Below are 19,205 nucleotides of genomic sequence, written 5' to 3'. Positions count from 1 at the left end.
TACTCAAATTGACTTTAAAAACATAGATACCGTTTTAAACTAAAAAAATGCACCTAAGACTTCTATTTCTCAGCAGGAAGTCGACTAGTCTAATAGGATATGAAGGTGAATAGTCAATGATGTTTGCTATCTTCTGAAGATGAAATTCTGATTTAGGAATTATGTGTAATGGTATAATAATTACTCTTTTTATGTGCTATGTTATTTTTCAAACGTAAGTTTCTTTGAAAGCGCTTTAATAGATTTCAGTCATAAAACGTAATTTAAGCCCACTCCTGCCGACTATAATTATATTTACACGATATACTTGTTGCAAATACCACATACGTTTTTGATGCAAACGATGACAATTATTAAAGTTTGTTATTTAGTCTAAAAATTAGCTTTTTTAATTTAAGTATTATTTTTTGTCCAAAGTCACTCTTTTAAAAGACTTCAATCAATTCCTGTCAACAAATATTATGTATTTCTGGCGACTAAATCACTACTCTTTCAAAATAAAACGTCATTTTATTCAAAATACGTAGTTCACGTAGGCTAATAATGTACAGCACGCCCTGTAAAATACATGATATTGCATATAAAAAGTGACCGTATTGTTATATCACGTGAGGAAAATCCAATAGTTTTTATATAAGTGAAAAATAAACAGTTTCTCCATTTTCATGTAAAATTTGATGAAAATCCAAGCTATGGTTGAGGAGATATGGGCCAAAACACACATTTTAAAATTGGATTTTTGTAGCTTAGAGACAATGCTGGCCATAAGTGTTGGGACGGTTTGATAGGGTAATGTAAATAAGCCCCCACTCCCCCGATCAATGTTGAATCCTACTTTTTTGGTCACACGCGCCTAGTGGCACCCAACATTGATTGGTGGGGAAGGGGAAGGATTGGGGTGTTAGGAAAGGCTTTAGGCTTGTCACCAAAGAAACCTCCATTTTATCACGTTAACAATAACGGAAATAAGGCCATAATATAGTGTACGTTTTCCGTAAGTGTCCCAACACATTTTGGCCATGGTTGTATTTGAAAAGTTGAAAAAAATCATCTAATTTCAGTTTTTGCTTATAACTCAAAAAAGTAATTATGATATTAACACCAAATTTGGAGCAGTAAGAGATCCTATAATTATGCTTGACCACAAAAAATATAAATGGCTACATTTTAAATTTAGGGACTGGTCACTTAAAAAAGTCTTAAAGCCATATTTTTGGCCATGTTGAAGTTCACTATTCGTCACTTTAACTGTCAAAAGTTAGGTTTTAAAATGACAAATTATTGTTTCCACCAATTAAAATCTTATATTAAAGTTATAGAAGAAAATAAAAGTTATCACAACATCTCGTGATCAAAAACAAATAAAGGAATCGAACCCATGCACACTTGTTTTTCCAATTTAATGCTGTCTACCTCAATTGAAGTAACGGAGCAAATCAACTTGTTAGCATTAATTTAGACTACATACAATAATGGATGAACAAGTACAGTGTGTTAGCTCAGTTGATGCTCTGCTTTTATTTGTGATCTTATTTATGAAAAAAATCCTACACATTTTCATTTCAACAGAAATTCAGTGATATGAGAAATTATTTATTTTAAAAAGAAAGCAAAAAAAATAAAAAATTAAATAGTTAGGAATTGAACTCGGACTCTTTGAGTACAAGACAGACAACTTATCAACTGAGCTAACATGTTCAAGTGACTCGTAAACTGAATCAAGAGATAGTAGTGATTCTCTTTATTATAGTACATACCGTGACATGAACTCAAGCATGTCCGCATTCAGTCTCGTTCCTAAAGTAAGACTAATCATGAAATTTAAATATATCGTATGGACTTTGTATTAAGGATGCGACGGTAAACCAACGAAACACCATCATGACCATACACACATGAATGCATCCCATCGATAAACCATTGCTATAAAGTCTGATCATAGTCAATTGCTTTTATTCTAAGAATACGGTGGTATATCGTGGATTCATGGCGTTATGTTTTACAAATCGACACAATATTTTCACAACAATATGGATTACCGATATGATCATTTCAGAAATTCAACTTATTTAGCACAATATTGTCAATTTAAATATCATGATTAATTTGACACTTGTCAATAAACAAAACCATACGAACACCAGTGGTCTCCGATAGCTCAATTGGTTAGCGCGCTGGTCATCTCCAATAGACAGCGCGGGTTCGACTCCATCCAATTTTTTTTTTTTTTTTTTTTTGTTATAATTATTTCGTGACAATTTTCTTTCAAATTACTTTGCAGACGAACAAACTCCTTTTTTCAAATAAAATGCAAAATGTCACTATTATGGGCATTTATTGTGGCTTCTTAGTATTATATACTGCGTTTGTTGTGTTATATAGGTAATGTTGTATCATGAAGATCATTCACCTTTTGTTGTAACTTATCTCTAAATCATGAACTATTATATTTACTAGTATTCATCCTTAAAATCGGCATGACCTATGCTGAATCCATGAATCACGGATACCAAAAATAATGTATATGCTTTGACCTGCTAATTTGCATCAAACAAAATGACCACAAAAATAATTAGAGTTTTACATACTAATTTAATGATTTTGGTGGTTATTTTGTTTTTATGCAAATTAGAATGTCAAAACATTACAATTATTTATGGTATCCATGATTGTTGGATTCAGCATACTCAAATTGACTTTAAAAACATAGATACCGTTTTAAACTAAAAAATGCACCTAAGACTTCTATTTCTCAGCAGGAAGTCGACTAGTCTAATAGGATATGAAGGTGAATAGTCAATGATGTTTGCTATCTTCTGAAGATGAAATTCTGATTTAGGAATTATGTGTAATGGTATAATAATTACTCTTTTTATGTGCTATGTTATTTTTCAAACGTAAGTTTCTTTGAAAGCGCTTTAATAGATTTCAGTCATAAAACGTAATTTAAGCCCACTCCTGCCGACTATAATTATATTTACACGATATACTTGTTGCAAATACCACATACGTTTTTGATGCAAACGATGACAATTATTAAAGTTTGTTATTTAGTCTAAAAATTAGCTTTTTTTAATTTAAGTATTATTTTTTTGTCCAAAGTCACTCTTTTAAAGACTTCAATCAATTCCTGTCAACAAATATTATGTATTTCTGGCGACTAAATCACTACTCTTTCAAAATAAAACGTCATTTTATTCAAAATACGTAGTTCACGTAGGCTAATAATGTACAGCACGCCCTGTAAAATACATGATATTGCATATAAAAAGTGACCGTATTGTTATATCACGTGAGGAAAATCCAATAGTTTTTATATAAGTGAAAAAATAAACAGTTTCTCCATTTTCATGTAAAATTTGATGAAAATCCAAGCTATGGTTGAGGAGATATGGGCCAAAACACACATTTTAAAATTGGATTTTTGTAGCTTAGAGACAATGCTGGCCATAAGTGTTGGGACGGTTTGATAGGGTAATGTAAATAAGCCCCCACTCCCCCGATCAATGTTGAATCCTACTTTTTTGGTCACACGCGCCTAGTGGCACCCAACATTGATTGGTGGGGAAGGGGAGGATTGGGGTGTTAGGAAAGGCTTTAGGCTTGTCACCAAAGAAACCTCCATTTTATCACGTTAACAATAACGGAAATAAGGCCATAATATAGTGTACGTTTTCCGTAAGTGTCCCAACACATTTTGGCCATGGTTGTATTTGAAAAAAAGAAAAAAAATCATCTAATTTCAGTTTTTTGCTTATAACTCAAAAAGTAATTATGATATTGACACCAAATTTGGAGCAGTAAGAGATCCTATAATTATGCTTGACCACAAAAAATATAAATGGCTACATTTTAAATTTAGGGACTGGTCACTTAAAAAGTCTTAAAGCCATATTTTGGCCATGTTGAAGTTCACTATTCGTCACTTTAACTGTCAAAAAGTTAGGTTTTAAAATGACAAATTATTGTTTCCACCAATTAAAATCTTATATTAAAGTTATAGAAGAAAATAAAAGTTATCACAACATCTCGTGATCAAAAAACAAATAAAGGAATCGAACCCATGCACACTTGTTTTTCCAATTTAATGCTGTCTACCTCAATTGAAGTAACGGAGCAAATCAACTTGTTAGCATTAATTTAGACTACATACAATAATGGATGAACAAGTACAGTGTGTTAGCTCAGTTGATGCTCTGCTTTTATTTGTGATCTTATTTATGAAAAAAATCCTACACATTTTCATTTCAACAGAAATTCAGTGATATGAGAAATTATTTATTTTAAAAAGAAAGCAAAAAAAAAAAATAAAAAATTAAATAGTTAGGAATTGAACTCGGACTTTTTGAGTACAAGACAGACAACTTATCAACTGAGCTAACATGTTCAAGTGACTCGTAAACTGAATCAAGAGATAGTAGTGATTCTCTTTTATTATAGTACATACCGTGACATGAACTCAAGCATGTCCGCATTCAGTCTCGTTCCTAAAGTAAGACTAATCATGAAATTTAAATATATCGTATGGACTTTGTATTAAGGATGCGACGGTAAACCAACGAAACACCATCATGACCATACACACATGAATGCATCCCATCGATAAACCATTGCTATAAAGTCTGATCATAGTCAATTGCTTTTATTCTAAGAATACGGTGGTATATCGTGGATTCATGGCGTTATGTTTTACAAATCGACACAATATTTTCACAACAATATGGATTACCGATATGATCATTTCAGAAATTCAACTTATTTAGCACAATATTGTCAATTTAAATATCATGATTAATTTGACACTTGTCAATAAACAAAACCATACGAACACCAGTGGTCTCCGATAGCTCAATTGGTTAGCGCGCTGGTCATCTCCAATAGACAGCGCGGGTTCGACTCCATCCAATTTTTTTTTTTTTTTTTTTGTTATAATTATTTCGTGACAATTTTCTTTCAAATTACTTTGCAGACGAACAAACTCCTTTTTTCAAATAAAATGCAAAATGTCACTATTATGGGCATTTATTGTGGCTTCTTAGTATTATATACTGCGTTTGTTGTGTTATATAGGTAATGTTGTATCATGAAGATCATTCACCTTTTGTTGTAACTTATCTCTAAATCATGAACTATTATATTTACTAGTATTCATCCTTAAAATCGGCATGACCTATGCTGAATCCATGAATCACGGATACCAAAAATAATGTATATGCTTTGACCTGCTAATTTGCATCAAACAAAATGACCACAAAAATAATTAGAGTTTTACATACTAATTTAATGATTTTGGTGGTTATTTTGTTTTTATGCAAATTAGAATGTCAAAACATTACAATTATTTATGGTATCCATGATTGTTGGATTCAGCATACTCAAATTGACTTTAAAAACATAGATACCGTTTTAAACTAAAAATGCACCTAAGACTTCTATTTCTCAGCAGGAAGTCGACTAGTCTAATAGGATATGAAGGTGAATAGTCAATGATGTTTGCTATCTTCTGAAGATGAAATTCTGATTTAGGAATTATGTGTAATGGTATAATAATTACTCTTTTTATGTGCTATGTTATTTTTCAAACGTAAGTTTCTTTGAAAGCGCTTTAATAGATTTCAGTCATAAAACGTAATTTAAGCCCACTCCTGCCGACTATAATTATATTTACACGATATACTTGTTGCAAATACCACATACGTTTTTGATGCAAACGATGACAATTATTAAAGTTTGTTATTTAGTCTAAAAATTAGCTTTTTTAATTTAAGTATTATTTTTTGTCCAAAGTCACTCTTTTAAAAGACTTCAATCAATTCCTGTCAACAAATATTATGTATTTCTGGCGACTAAATCACTACTCTTTCAAAATAAAACGTCATTTTATTCAAAATACGTAGTTCACGTAGGCTAATAATGTACAGCACGCCCTGTAAAATACATGATATTGCATATAAAAAGTGACCGTATTGTTATATCACGTGAGGAAAATCCAATAGTTTTTATATAAGTGAAAAAATAAACAGTTTCTCCATTTTCATGTAAAATTTGATGAAAATCCAAGCTATGGTTGAGGAGATATGGGCCAAAACACACATTTTAAAATTGGATTTTTTTTAGCTTAGAGACAATGCTGGCCATAAGTGTTGGGACGGTTTGATAGGGTAATGTAAATAAGCCCCCACTCCCCCGATCAATGTTGAATCCTACTTTTTTGGTCACACGCGCCTAGTGGCACCCAACATTGATTGGTGGGGAAGGGGAGGATTGGGGTGTTAGGAAAGGCTTTAGGCTTGTCACCAAAGAAACCTCCATTTTATCACGTTAACAATAACGGAAATAAGGCCATAATATAGTGTACGTTTTCCGTAAGTGTCCCAACACATTTTGGCCATGGTTGTATTTGAAAAGTTGAAAAAAAATCATCTAATTTCAGTTTTTTGCTTATAACTCAAAAAGTAATTATGATATTGACACCAAATTTGGAGCAGTAAGAGATCCTATAATTATGCTTGACCACAAAAAATATAAATGGCTACATTTTAAATTTAGGGACTGGTCACTTAAAAAGTCTTAAAGCCATATTTTTGGCCATGTTGAAGTTCACTATTCGTCACTTTAACTGTCAAAAAGTTAGGTTTTAAAATGACAAATTATTGTTTCCACCAATTAAAATCTTATATTAAAGTTATAGAAGAAAATAAAAGTTATCACAACATCTCGTGATCAAAAAACAAATAAAGGAATCGAACCCATGCACACTTGTTTTTCCAATTTAATGCTGTCTACCTCAATTGAAGTAACGGAGCAAATCAACTTGTTAGCATTAATTTAGACTACATACAATAATGGATGAACAAGTACAGTGTGTTAGCTCAGTTGATGCTCTGCTTTTATTTGTGATCTTATTTATGAAAAAAAATCCTACACATTTTCATTTCAACAGAAATTCAGTGATATGAGAAATTATTTATTTTAAAAAGAAAGCAAAAAAAATAAAAATTAAATAGTTAGGAATTGAACTCGGACTTTTTGAGTACAAGACAGACAACTTATCAACTGAGCTAACATGTTCAAGTGACTCGTAAACTGAATCAAGAGATAGTAGTGATTCTCTTTTATTATAGTACATACCGTGACATGAACTCAAGCATGTCCGCATTCAGTCTCGTTCCTAAAGTAAGACTAATCATGAAATTTAAATATATCGTATGGACTTTGTATTAAGGATGCGACGGTAAACCAACGAAACACCATCATGACCATACACACATGAATGCATCCCATCGATAAACCATTGCTATAAAGTCTGATCATAGTCAATTGCTTTTATTCTAAGAATACGGTGGTATATCGTGGATTCATGGCGTTATGTTTTACAAATCGACACAATATTTTCACAACAATATGGATTACCGATATGATCATTTCAGAAATTCAACTTATTTAGCACAATATTGTCAATTTAAATATCATGATTAATTTGACACTTGTCAATAAACAAAACCATACGAACACCAGTGGTCTCCGATAGCTCAATTGGTTAGCGCGCTGGTCATCTCCAATAGACAGCGCGGGTTCGACTCCATCCAATTTTTTTTTTTTTTTTTTTTTGTTATAATTATTTCGTGACAATTTTCTTTCAAATTACTTTGCAGACGAACAAACTCCTTTTTTCAAATAAAATGCAAAATGTCACTATTATGGGCATTTATTGTGGCTTCTTAGTATTATATACTGCGTTTGTTGTGTTATATAGGTAATGTTGTATCATGAAGATCATTCACCTTTTGTTGTAACTTATCTCTAAATCATGAACTATTATATTTACTAGTATTCATCCTTAAAATCGGCATGACCTATGCTGAATCCATGAATCACGGATACCAAAAATAATGTATATGCTTTGACCTGCTAATTTGCATCAAACAAAATGACCACAAAAATAATTAGAGTTTTACATACTAATTTAATGATTTTGGTGGTTATTTTGTTTTTATGCAAATTAGAATGTCAAAACATTACAATTATTTATGGTATCCATGATTGTTGGATTCAGCATACTCAAATTGACTTTAAAACATAGATACCGTTTTAAACTAAAAAATGCACCTAAGACTTCTATTTCTCAGCAGGAAGTCGACTAGTCTAATAGGATATGAAGGTGAATAGTCAATGATGTTTGCTATCTTCTGAAGATGAAATTCTGATTTAGGAATTATGTGTAATGGTATAATAATTACTCTTTTTATGTGCTATGTTATTTTTCAAACGTAAGTTTCTTTGAAAGCGCTTTAATAGATTTCAGTCATAAAACGTAATTTAAGCCCACTCCTGCCGACTATAATTATATTTACACGATATACTTGTTGCAAATACCACATACGTTTTTGATGCAAACGATGACAATTATTAAAGTTTGTTATTTAGTCTAAAAATTAGCTTTTTTTAATTTAAGTATTATTTTTTGTCCAAAGTCACTCTTTTAAAAGACTTCAATCAATTCCTGTCAACAAATATTATGTATTTCTGGCGACTAAATCACTACTCTTTCAAAATAAAACGTCATTTTATTCAAAATACGTAGTTCACGTAGGCTAATAATGTACAGCACGCCCTGTAAAATACATGATATTGCATATAAAAAGTGACCGTATTGTTATATCACGTGAGGAAAATCCAATAGTTTTTATATAAGTGAAAAAATAAACAGTTTCTCCATTTTCATGTAAAATTTGATGAAAATCCAAGCTATGGTTGAGGAGATATGGGCCAAAACACACATTTTAAAATTGGATTTTTTGTAGCTTAGAGACAATGCTGGCCATAAGTGTTGGGACGGTTTGATAGGGTAATGTAAATAAGCCCCCACTCCCCCCGATCAATGTTGAATCCTACTTTTTTGGTCACACGCGCCTAGTGGCACCCAACATTGATTGGTGGGGAAGGGGGAGGATTGGGGTGTTAGGAAAGGCTTTAGGCTTGTCACCAAAGAAACCTCCATTTTATCACGTTAACAATAACGGAAATAAGGCCATAATATAGTGTACGTTTTCCGTAAGTGTCCCAACACATTTTGGCCATGGTTGTATTTGAAAAGTTGAAAAAAAATCATCTAATTTCAGTTTTTTGCTTATAACTCAAAAAGTAATTATGATATTGACACCAAATTTGGAGCAGTAAGAGATCCTATAATTATGCTTGACCACAAAAAATATAAATGGCTACATTTTAAATTTAGGGACTGGTCACTTAAAAAGTCTTAAAGCCATATTTTTGGCCATGTTGAAGTTCACTATTCGTCACTTTAACTGTCAAAAAGTTAAGTTTTAAAATGACAAATTATTGTTTCCACCAATTAAAATCTTATATTAAAGTTATAGAAGAAAATAAAAGTTATCACAACATCTCGTGATCAAAAAACAAATAAAGGAATCGAACCCATGCACACTTGTTTTTCCAATTTAATGCTGTCTACCTCAATTGAAGTAACGGAGCAAATCAACTTGTTAGCATTAATTTAGACTACATACAATAATGGATGAACAAGTACAGTGTGTTAGCTCAGTTGATGCTCTGCTTTATTTGTGATCTTATTTATGAAAAAAAATCCTACACATTTTCATTTCAACAGAAATTCAGAGATATGAGAAATAATATATTTTAAAAAGAAAGCAAAAAAAAAAAAAAATTAAATAGTTAGGAATTGAACTCGGACTTTTTGAGTACAAGACAGACAACTTATCAACTGAGCTAACATGTTCAAGTGACTCGTAAACTGAATCAAGAGATAGTAGTGATTCTCTTTTATTATAGTACATACCGTGACATGAACTCAAGCATGTCCGCATTCAGTCTCGTTCCTAAAGTAAGACTAATCATGAAATTTAAATATATCGTATGGACTTTGTATTAAGGATGCGACGGTAAACCAACGAAACACCATCATGACCATACACACATGAATGCATCCCATCGATAAACCATTGCTATAAAGTCTGATCATAGTCAATTGCTTTTATTCTAAGAATACGGTGGTATATCGTGGATTCATGGCGTTATGTTTTACAAATCGACACAATATTTTCACAACAATATGGATTACCGATATGATCATTTCAGAAATTCAACTTATTTAGCACAATATTGTCAATTTAAATATCATGATTAATTTGACACTTGTCAATAAACAAAACCATACGAACACCAGTGGTCTCCGATAGCTCAATTGGTTAGCGCGCTGGTCATCTCCAATAGACAGCGCGGGTTCGACTCCATCCAATTTTTTTTTTTTTTTTTTGTTATAATTATTTCGTGACAATTTTCTTTCAAATTACTTTGCAGACGAACAAACTCCTTTTTCAAATAAAATGCAAAATGTCACTATTATGGGCATTTATTGTGGCTTCTTAGTATTATATACTGCGTTTGTTGTGTTATATAGGTAATGTTGTATCATGAAGATCATTCACCTTTTGTTGTAACTTATCTCTAAATCATGAACTATTATATTTACTAGTATTCATCCTTAAAATCGGCATGACCTATGCTGAATCCATGAATCACGGATACCAAAAATAATGTATATGCTTTGACCTGCTAATTTGCATCAAACAAAATGACCACAAAAATAATTAGAGTTTTACATACTAATTTAATGATTTTGGTGGTTATTTTGTTTTATGCAAATTAGAATGTCAAACATTACAATTATTTATGGTATCCATGATTGTTGATTCAGCATACTCAAATTGACTTTAAAAACATAGATACTGATTTAAACTCGAAAGTGCAGCTAAGACTTCTATTTCTCAGCAGGAAGTCGACTAGTCTAATAGGATATGAAGGTGAATAGTCAATGATGTTTGCTATCTTCTGAAGATGAAATTCTGATTTAGGAATTATGTGTAATGGTATAATAATTACTCTTTTTGTGTGCTATGTTATTTTTCAAACGTAAGTTTCTTTGAAAGCGCTTTAATAGATTTCAGTCATAAAACGTAATTTAAGCCCACTCCTGCCGACTATAATTATATTTACACGATATACTTGTTGCAAATACCACATACGTTTTTGATGCAAACGATGACAATTATTAAAGTTTGTTATTTAGTCTAAAAATTAGCTTTTTTAATTTAAGTATTATTTTTTGTCCAAAGTCACTCTTTTAAAAGACTTCAATCAATTCCTGTCAACAAATATTATGTATTTCTGGCGACTAAATCACTACTCTTTCAAAATAAAACGTCATTTTATTCAAAATACGTAGTTCACGTAGGCTAATAATGTACAGCACGCCCTGTAAAATACATGATATTGCATATAAAAAGTGACCGTATTGTTATATCACGTGAGGAAAATCCAATAGTTTTTATATAAGTGAAAAAATAAACAGTTTCTCCATTTTCATGTAAAATTTGATGAAAATCCAAGCTATGGTTGAGGAGATATGGGCCAAAACACACATTTTAAAATTGGATTGTTTGTAGCTTAGAGACAATGCTGGCCATAAGTGTTGGGACGGTTTGATAGGGTAATGTAAATAAGCCCCCACTCCCCCGATCAATGTTGAATCCTACTTTTTGGTCACACGCGCCTAGTGGCACCCAACATTGATTGGTGGGGAAGGGGAGGATTGGGTGTTAGGAAAGGCTTTAGGCTTGTCACCAAAGAAACCTCCATTTTATCACGTTAACAATAACGGAAATAAGGCCATAATATAGTGTACGTTTTCCGTAAGTGTCCCAACACATTTTGGCCATGGTTGTATTTGAAAAGTTGAAAAAAAATCATCTAATTTCAGTTTTTTGCTTATAACTCAAAAAGTAATTATGATATTGACACCAAATTTGGAGCAGTAAGAGATCCTATAATTATGCTTGACCACAAAAAATATAAATGGCTACATTTTAAATTTAGGGACTGGTCACTTAAAAAGTCTTAAAGCCATATTTTTGGCCATGTTGAAGTTCACTATTCGTCACTTTAACTGTCAAAAGTTAGGTTTTAAAATGACAAATTATTGTTTCCACCAATTAAAATCTTATATTAAAGTTATAGAAGAAAATAAAAGTTATCACAACATCTCGTGATCAAAAAACAAATAAAGGAATCGAACCCATGCACACTTGTTTTTCCAATTTAATGCTGTCTACCTCAATTGAAGTAACGGAGCAAATCAACTTGTTAGCATTAATTTAGACTACATACAATAATGGATGAACAAGTACAGTGTGTTAGCTCAGTTGATGCTCTGCTTTTATTTGTGATCTTATTTATGAAAAAAAATCCTACACATTTTCATTTCAACAGAAATTCAGTGATATGAGAAATTATTTATTTTAAAAAGAAAGCAAAAAAAAATAAAAAATTAAATAGTTAGGAATTGAACTCGGACTTTTTGAGTACAAGACAGACAACTTATCAACTGAGCTAACATGTTCAAGTGACTCGTAAACTGAATCAAGAGATAGTAGTGATTCTCTTTTATTATAGTACATACCGTGACATGAACTCAAGCATGTCCGCATTCAGTCTCGTTCCTAAAGTAAGACTAATCATGAAATTTAAATATATCGTATGGACTTTGTATTAAGGATGCGACGGTAAACCAACGAAACACCATCATGACCATACACACATGAATGCATCCCATCGATAAACCATTGCTATAAAGTCTGATCATAGTCAATTGCTTTTATTCTAAGAATACGGTGGTATATCGTGGATTCATGGCGTTATGTTTTACAAATCGACACAATATTTTCACAACAATATGGATTACCGATATGATCATTTCAGAAATTCAACTTATTTAGCACAATATTGTCAATTTAAATATCATGATTAATTTGACACTTGTCAATAAACAAAACCATACGAACACCAGTGGTCTCCGATAGCTCAATTGGTTAGCGCGCTGGTCATCTCCAATAGACAGCGCGGGTTCGACTCCATCCAATTTTTTTTTTTTTTTTTTGTTATAATTATTTCGTGACAATTTTCTTTCAAATTACTTTGCAGACGAACAAACTCCTTTTTTCAAATAAAATGCAAAATGTCACTATTATGGGCATTTATTGTGGCTTCTTAGTATTATATACTGCGTTTGTTGTGTTATATAGGTAATGTTGTATCATGAAGATCATTCACCTTTTGTTGTAACTTATCTCTAAATCATGAACTATTATATTTACTAGTATTCATCCTTAAAATCGGCATGACCTATGCTGAATCCATGAATCACGGATACCAAAAATAATGTATATGCTTTGACCTGCTAATTTGCATCAAACAAAATGACCACAAAAATAATTAGAGTTTTACATACTAATTTAATGATTTTGGTGGTTATTTTGTTTTTATGCAAATTAGAATGTCAAAACATTACAATTATTTATGGTATCCATGATTGTTGGATTCAGCATACTCAAATTGACTTTAAAAACATAGATACCGTTTTAACTAAAAATGCACCTAAGACTTCTATTTCTCAGCAGGAAGTCGACTAGTCTAATAGGATATGAAGGTGAATAGTCAATGATGTTTGCTATCTTCTGAAGATGAAATTCTGATTTAGGAATTATGTGTAATGGTATAATAATTACTCTTTTTATGTGCTATGTTATTTTTCAAACGTAAGTTTCTTTGAAAGCGCTTTAATAGATTTCAGTCATAAAACGTAATTTAAGCCCACTCCTGCCGACTATAATTATATTTACACGATATACTTGTTGCAAATACCACATACGTTTTTGATGCAAACGATGACAATTATTAAAGTTTGTTATTTAGTCTAAAAATTATCTTTTTTTAATTTAAGTATTATTTTTTGTCCAAAGTCACTCTTTTAAAAGACTTCAATCAATTCCTGTCAACAAATATTATGTATTTCTGGCGACTAAATCACTACTCTTTCAAAATAAAACGTCATTTTATTCAAAATACGTAGTTCACGTAGGCTAATAATGTACAGCACGCCCTGTAAAATACATGATATTGCATATAAAAAGTGACCGTATTGTTATATCACGTGAGGAAAATCCAATAGTTTTTATATAAGTGAAAAAATAAACAGTTTCTCCATTTTCATGTAAAATTTGATGAAAATCCAAGCTATGGTTGAGGAGATATGGGCCAAAACACACATTTTAAAATTGGATTTTTTGTAGCTTAGAGACAATGCTGGCCATAAGTGTTGGGACGGTTTGATAGGGTAATGTAAATAAGCCCCCACTCCCCCGATCAATGTTGAATCCTACTTTTTTGGTCACACGCGCCTAGTGGCACCCAACATTGATTGGTGGGGAAGGGGAGGATTGGGGTGTTAGGAAAGGCTTTAGGCTTGTCACCAAAGAAACCTCCATTTTATCACGTTAACAATAACGGAAATAAGGCCATAATATAGTGTACGTTTTCCGTAAGTGTCCCAACACATTTTGGCCATGGTTGTAGATAAATTGTTGCTCTCAGTGTGGAGGTAAAGAGACCTGGCGTTATGGTAAATCAGATCAGTTGCTTTATTGAAACCATACTATAATAATTATGAATGTGATTGTAACACCTGATTATATAATAAAGAAAGTTGAATGTAATGGTAAGAAAGATAAGATAAAAAGAACATGTACGATTGGTGACTATGCTGAGGGAGGTTTGAGAAAAACCCGATATAAGATCACAACACGAAGTACTATATTGTAATTGGGTTAAACGACTTACCGACAGTGAATACGCGAAATGAAAAATTATTACATCAATCATTTTGGAAATGGATTGTTGATTTTTAAAATGAACTTTGAGACCTCATCTCTATTTCCTATTTTGTAGTCGAAACATATCTCAGAATAAAAACGTAGTTGAATATTGGCATCAATCACACACTGATTATACTCAACCAACTTCTGTAGAAGACATCAAAAGGGAAACTATTTGGGGCAATAAATATATAGTAATGTGACAGGTTTTGTCTATTTATTAAACACTGGATAGATAGTAGAATTGTGTTCATTTATAATATTTGTAATTCAAAAGGTCTCTTAACATGGATAGTCTTGCAAATATTGGCTAACTTTCCCCTAGGCCATCCAATAAGCTATGAATTAGTAGGACTACAATTGGTATCTACTGGTCAGTTTATACTCTTATTTCCACATCTGTTATTTTTATATGGGCCTTTAAGACGGGTGGAAATAGAAATGTAGCCATTGATAATGCAAATTGGAATGCAAACTGGTATTCATGTCAAAATATTAAAGAGCTATCTTGTAAGATATAATTCCCGTCGATCATGCCACTGTTTTTCCGTGTTGTGAAAAAAACGTTTGTATTAATTTTCAGAACAGCACATTAGTCCGAAGATGGTTAAGGTAAGAATTTAGGGCATTTTAGGTTCAGTATAATGTATAATATAATTACTGCAGTAAATTACTTTATTTTTACTTTCTTTCTTTATCCTTCCTTCTCTCCCTCCCCTTTCCCTCTCAGAAACACAACAAAACATTTCAACCTACCATCATCACTGATGATCGTGACAACGGCCAGGCTCGGAACAGAAAGTTCATCTACAACCGAACTTGTCAAAAGTACATTGAAATGTTCAGTTAGTTCATAGTTCCCGTCGTCAGTGACGGTGACGTCAACTGTTGCTGCAGCTTGGTCGATACTGAAGTACACGGTGAGCGATCCGATATTGGTGAAGTCCTGACCGGAGAGGGCAGTATCACTCTCTGTTGTAAACTCTGAAAAGTGAACGGTCATTTTTGGTTATGATTTGGTTCCGGGATTAGGTAATAGCGAGGTAGCGGGTTAGGGGAAGCTGCTTATCTCTCATGTCGTACAGACTTATATTGCCATTAAAAGATGGGGAGGGGCAAGTAAAGATTCGTAGAATGTTGATGATTAGAAAATGCCACTCATCTAGATATGTTCTACATACGTCTAGAAATAGGAAAATCTTTGTAAATTTTGGAGATGCTGCAGAGGGTGGCCATCTTGGATTTCAAAATGACCGCCATTTTTACAATATTTTGCACTATAAAAGTCTCGGCTTTTGAGCAACATACAAGGGTTAAAATTGGTGACAATGCCCATGTTTGTGATAACCAAGGAGTCCATAAAAGCCATTAACTTAGTTGTAAGTAGTTTCGTTTGGCAGGCATCTTGAATTTCAAAATGGCCGACATGTTACATATTTTCACTTATATCTCGGCTTGTACGCAACAGACACGGTTAAAAATGGTGGCAATACCCATATTTGTGATACCAAGGATTACAACAAAGTCATTAACACAGTTGTAAGTAGCTTCGTTAGGCGGCGATATTGAATTTCAAAGTGGCCGATATGTTTAACATACTTTCACCTATATCTCAGCTTGTGAGCAACATAACAATTAATGGTGGCAATGCCCATGTTTGTGATACCAGGGATTCCATAAACGCCATTAAATTAGTTGTAAGTAGTTTCGTTTGGCGGTCATCTTAAATTAATATCAAACCTATCATTAATATACTTTCACCTATACCTCATCTTGTGAGCAACATGGCTAAAAATGGTGACAATACCTATGCTTATGATATTAGTAGGAGTTTCAAAGACTAGCTGTACTTTATTGTTATTATACTTCTCCCAGAAACGTTCAATAAAGTAACATGCCAATTCTGAGCATGTTATCACCCACTTTCGTTTGTCCAGTGCCTGTAAATCAGCCATACCATCCCGGGGACAAATGTCACACGTTGACATCTGTTGGGTACAGCAGCAGGACTAGTATCCATATCCTCATACAAATTATTTACAGGAACAGTAAAGGATGCGTCAATTACTGGGTCCTCGGGCAAGGAAGGATCAGACAAAGTATTAGGTGAACTATCCATGGCCTCATGGAATCATGGTAGTGATTCAAGGAGGTACATCAGTTAATATTGGAGAAGTGATCCACCTGGTGCAAAGAGAGTTCTGAGTACTACAGAGAACATCCCGATATTGTTTTTAAGATCAATATATCGAGCTTTGGATACGACTAAAAGTCGTGCAAATAATACATTGCCTTTTCTCAGCTCTCCCAATTTACTTCCATCCTTGACTTTCACTGCTATAGCACTTGATGACCACGTGTTAAGTTTCACTTCCTTCATGGGTAACTTGTTTTGTGCTCAGTCAAGAAGTTGCGTCAGGAGCGGGTGTTCAGGAGATGCTCAGAACTGGCCTGTCAATTTATTGAACGTTTCTGGGAGAAGTAAAATACTTAAGGTGGAGTGCAACTACTCTTTGATCGCTATGACTTTAGACGTCTTGGTCCAAACACAGACGTCTTGGTCCTGGTTATAAGACACTATCCAAACCTTGCAGCTGACACAAGAGCTCACAAGTATGGTAACAGGTACGGGAGTCAGTCATAAGAATAACTAAACTAGGACCAATCTACAATGCTTTAAGGCTAAGAGTAAAATTGAACAATTTTGTATGGGAGTGGCATTCTCTCCTTTATCATTTTCCTTGCTATTTTCTTCTATTTCTTGCTTTGTTTATCAAAGCTATCTAGGCCAGCATGTATTTTATTTGCATACACTGGCCATGCTGGCTTGTGCTTTTTTTTGTATGAGCTTGGAACGGTCCGTGGATTTCCCTTGGATTAGCATGTGTCCCTCACGGACCAACATGGGTAAACAAAGGCTATCAAAAGCAGCAGCTCTGTCTGGGTTTCATGCCTATCTGGGGCCAACATTGCTGAAACGTTCGCCAGCAAAGGTAGAACATTATGCTGGAAGGTCTTGATTTGGATGCCAACCATGGCATCATTATAGCATTGTCCCAGATTGGAGTGACAGAAACTGTTCCCGATTCAACATCTTTTGCTGTGAAAGCTTATGTCTGTGAGATATATCTTAATGGAACCAAAATAGAAGATATCGCAGATGTAAGACGGTAGCTGTTGAAACACAAACAAGCCCAATAGGGTATAATGGTATATTGATATTGTTGAATTCCATAAAAACCATCCCTGTAGAACTATGGATGGAACTTGGTAAAAGGACTTTTCACACCAGTAATGACACATCCAGATGCCGTGACACATTTAGTGAAATGCGAATGTGGTCAGATGTGGTGTACCAGTTCATGCCAGTGAACGATGCAAGTGTAAAATAAATGGACGGTTTTGCTTCCAAGACTTCTGTACATGCTGTGATGAGGAAAACCTATGTGACAATACTCCTTCTCATACAGAAAATGACTGACAGTGAAGAGGACATTGATGGCGATGATGTCACAACTTGCAATGACATTATGTAAATTTACGTTATTCTTATGGAAAGCAGTATTACCTATGGAAGTGGCCCTGCCTTTGTAGCCCTTCCTTATCACCTCAATTGTAACCTTTCTTTCTTCTTCCACGACTGTGTACGCAGACTCGGCAAAACAATAAGTTACTGTAATGAAGAAGAACACTAAATGTGTTAATTTATATCATTACAATAAAACTCTGTTTTTCGTATTTGTTTTGTACAAGCTGTTAAAGACTCTTTAAGAAGGAAAACTATGCAGACGCAAGCGCCTACGGTTGCACAGTATTTTTGTGGGACCTGAGAGCACATCAGGTACACCAAAATGTATTCTGAATACGAGATATGGCCTGCTAATATCTATTTAAAAATATCAAAAATATTTAAAAAAATATCTTTTTTTTTATCATTTGCAACAAAAATAATTATATTGCGAATCTAAATTACTTGATATCAGAAGGCCATATCTCGTATTCAGAATACATTTTGGTGTACCTGATGTGCTCTCAGGTTCCACAAAAATACTGTGCAACCGTTGCTACCCGATTCCTAAATAACTGCACATATATTTCCATGTCTTGTGGTTCCAGAGTTAAGGCCAATAACATACCAAAACGAAAGTTTTGAGCTTTTTCACACTCCCGAGAAAAAATATGCACCTAGGGCGGAAAAGACTCTCCTTGTATCAAACCTTGGAATCTCCTTTATGAGGACCCATGTTATCTTCCTCTTGTGTGTCAGCTTTATTTGCCTCGATATTGAGTGCAAACCAAGGTCTCTCCGACCCACTTTAAAGCAAAATTCACCGTCCTCATTCTCAATCAACACAACAGCAGTGGCTGGGTAGCCTATCTGACCACCAAGCATATTTGAAATCCTGATTTCAAACCTCGCCGTCCTCATTCTCAACCAGCACAAAAGCAGTTGAA

At 33.4% G+C, this 19,205-nt stretch overlaps 1 protein-coding gene across 1 annotated transcript in view; it reads right to left on the bottom strand.

Annotated features, from left to right (window-relative positions):
* LOC140136114 (uncharacterized) overlaps positions 1-19,167 on the bottom strand; it is a 42,667-nt gene extending 23,500 nt beyond the window's left edge. The window contains exons 1-3 of the mRNA XM_072157820.1: positions 19,083-19,167; positions 18,319-18,423; positions 15,507-15,734 (exon numbers count right to left, since the gene is read on the bottom strand). Coding sequence (XP_072013921.1) covers positions 15,507-15,734; positions 18,319-18,423; positions 19,083-19,143 — 394 coding nt within the window. The 5' untranslated portion in view covers positions 19,144-19,167. The remainder of the gene's footprint in view (positions 1-15,506; positions 15,735-18,318; positions 18,424-19,082) is intronic.
* Positions 19,168-19,205: the final 38 nt, after the last annotated feature.

The sequence above is a fragment of the Amphiura filiformis genome, chromosome 16 (assembly GCF_039555335.1).
Source record: "Amphiura filiformis chromosome 16, Afil_fr2py, whole genome shotgun sequence".
NCBI lineage: Eukaryota > Metazoa > Echinodermata > Ophiuroidea > Amphilepidida > Amphiuridae > Amphiura > Amphiura filiformis.
Note: the sequence above shows the minus strand (reverse complement) of the source record. Positions and strands in the feature narration are given on the sequence as shown.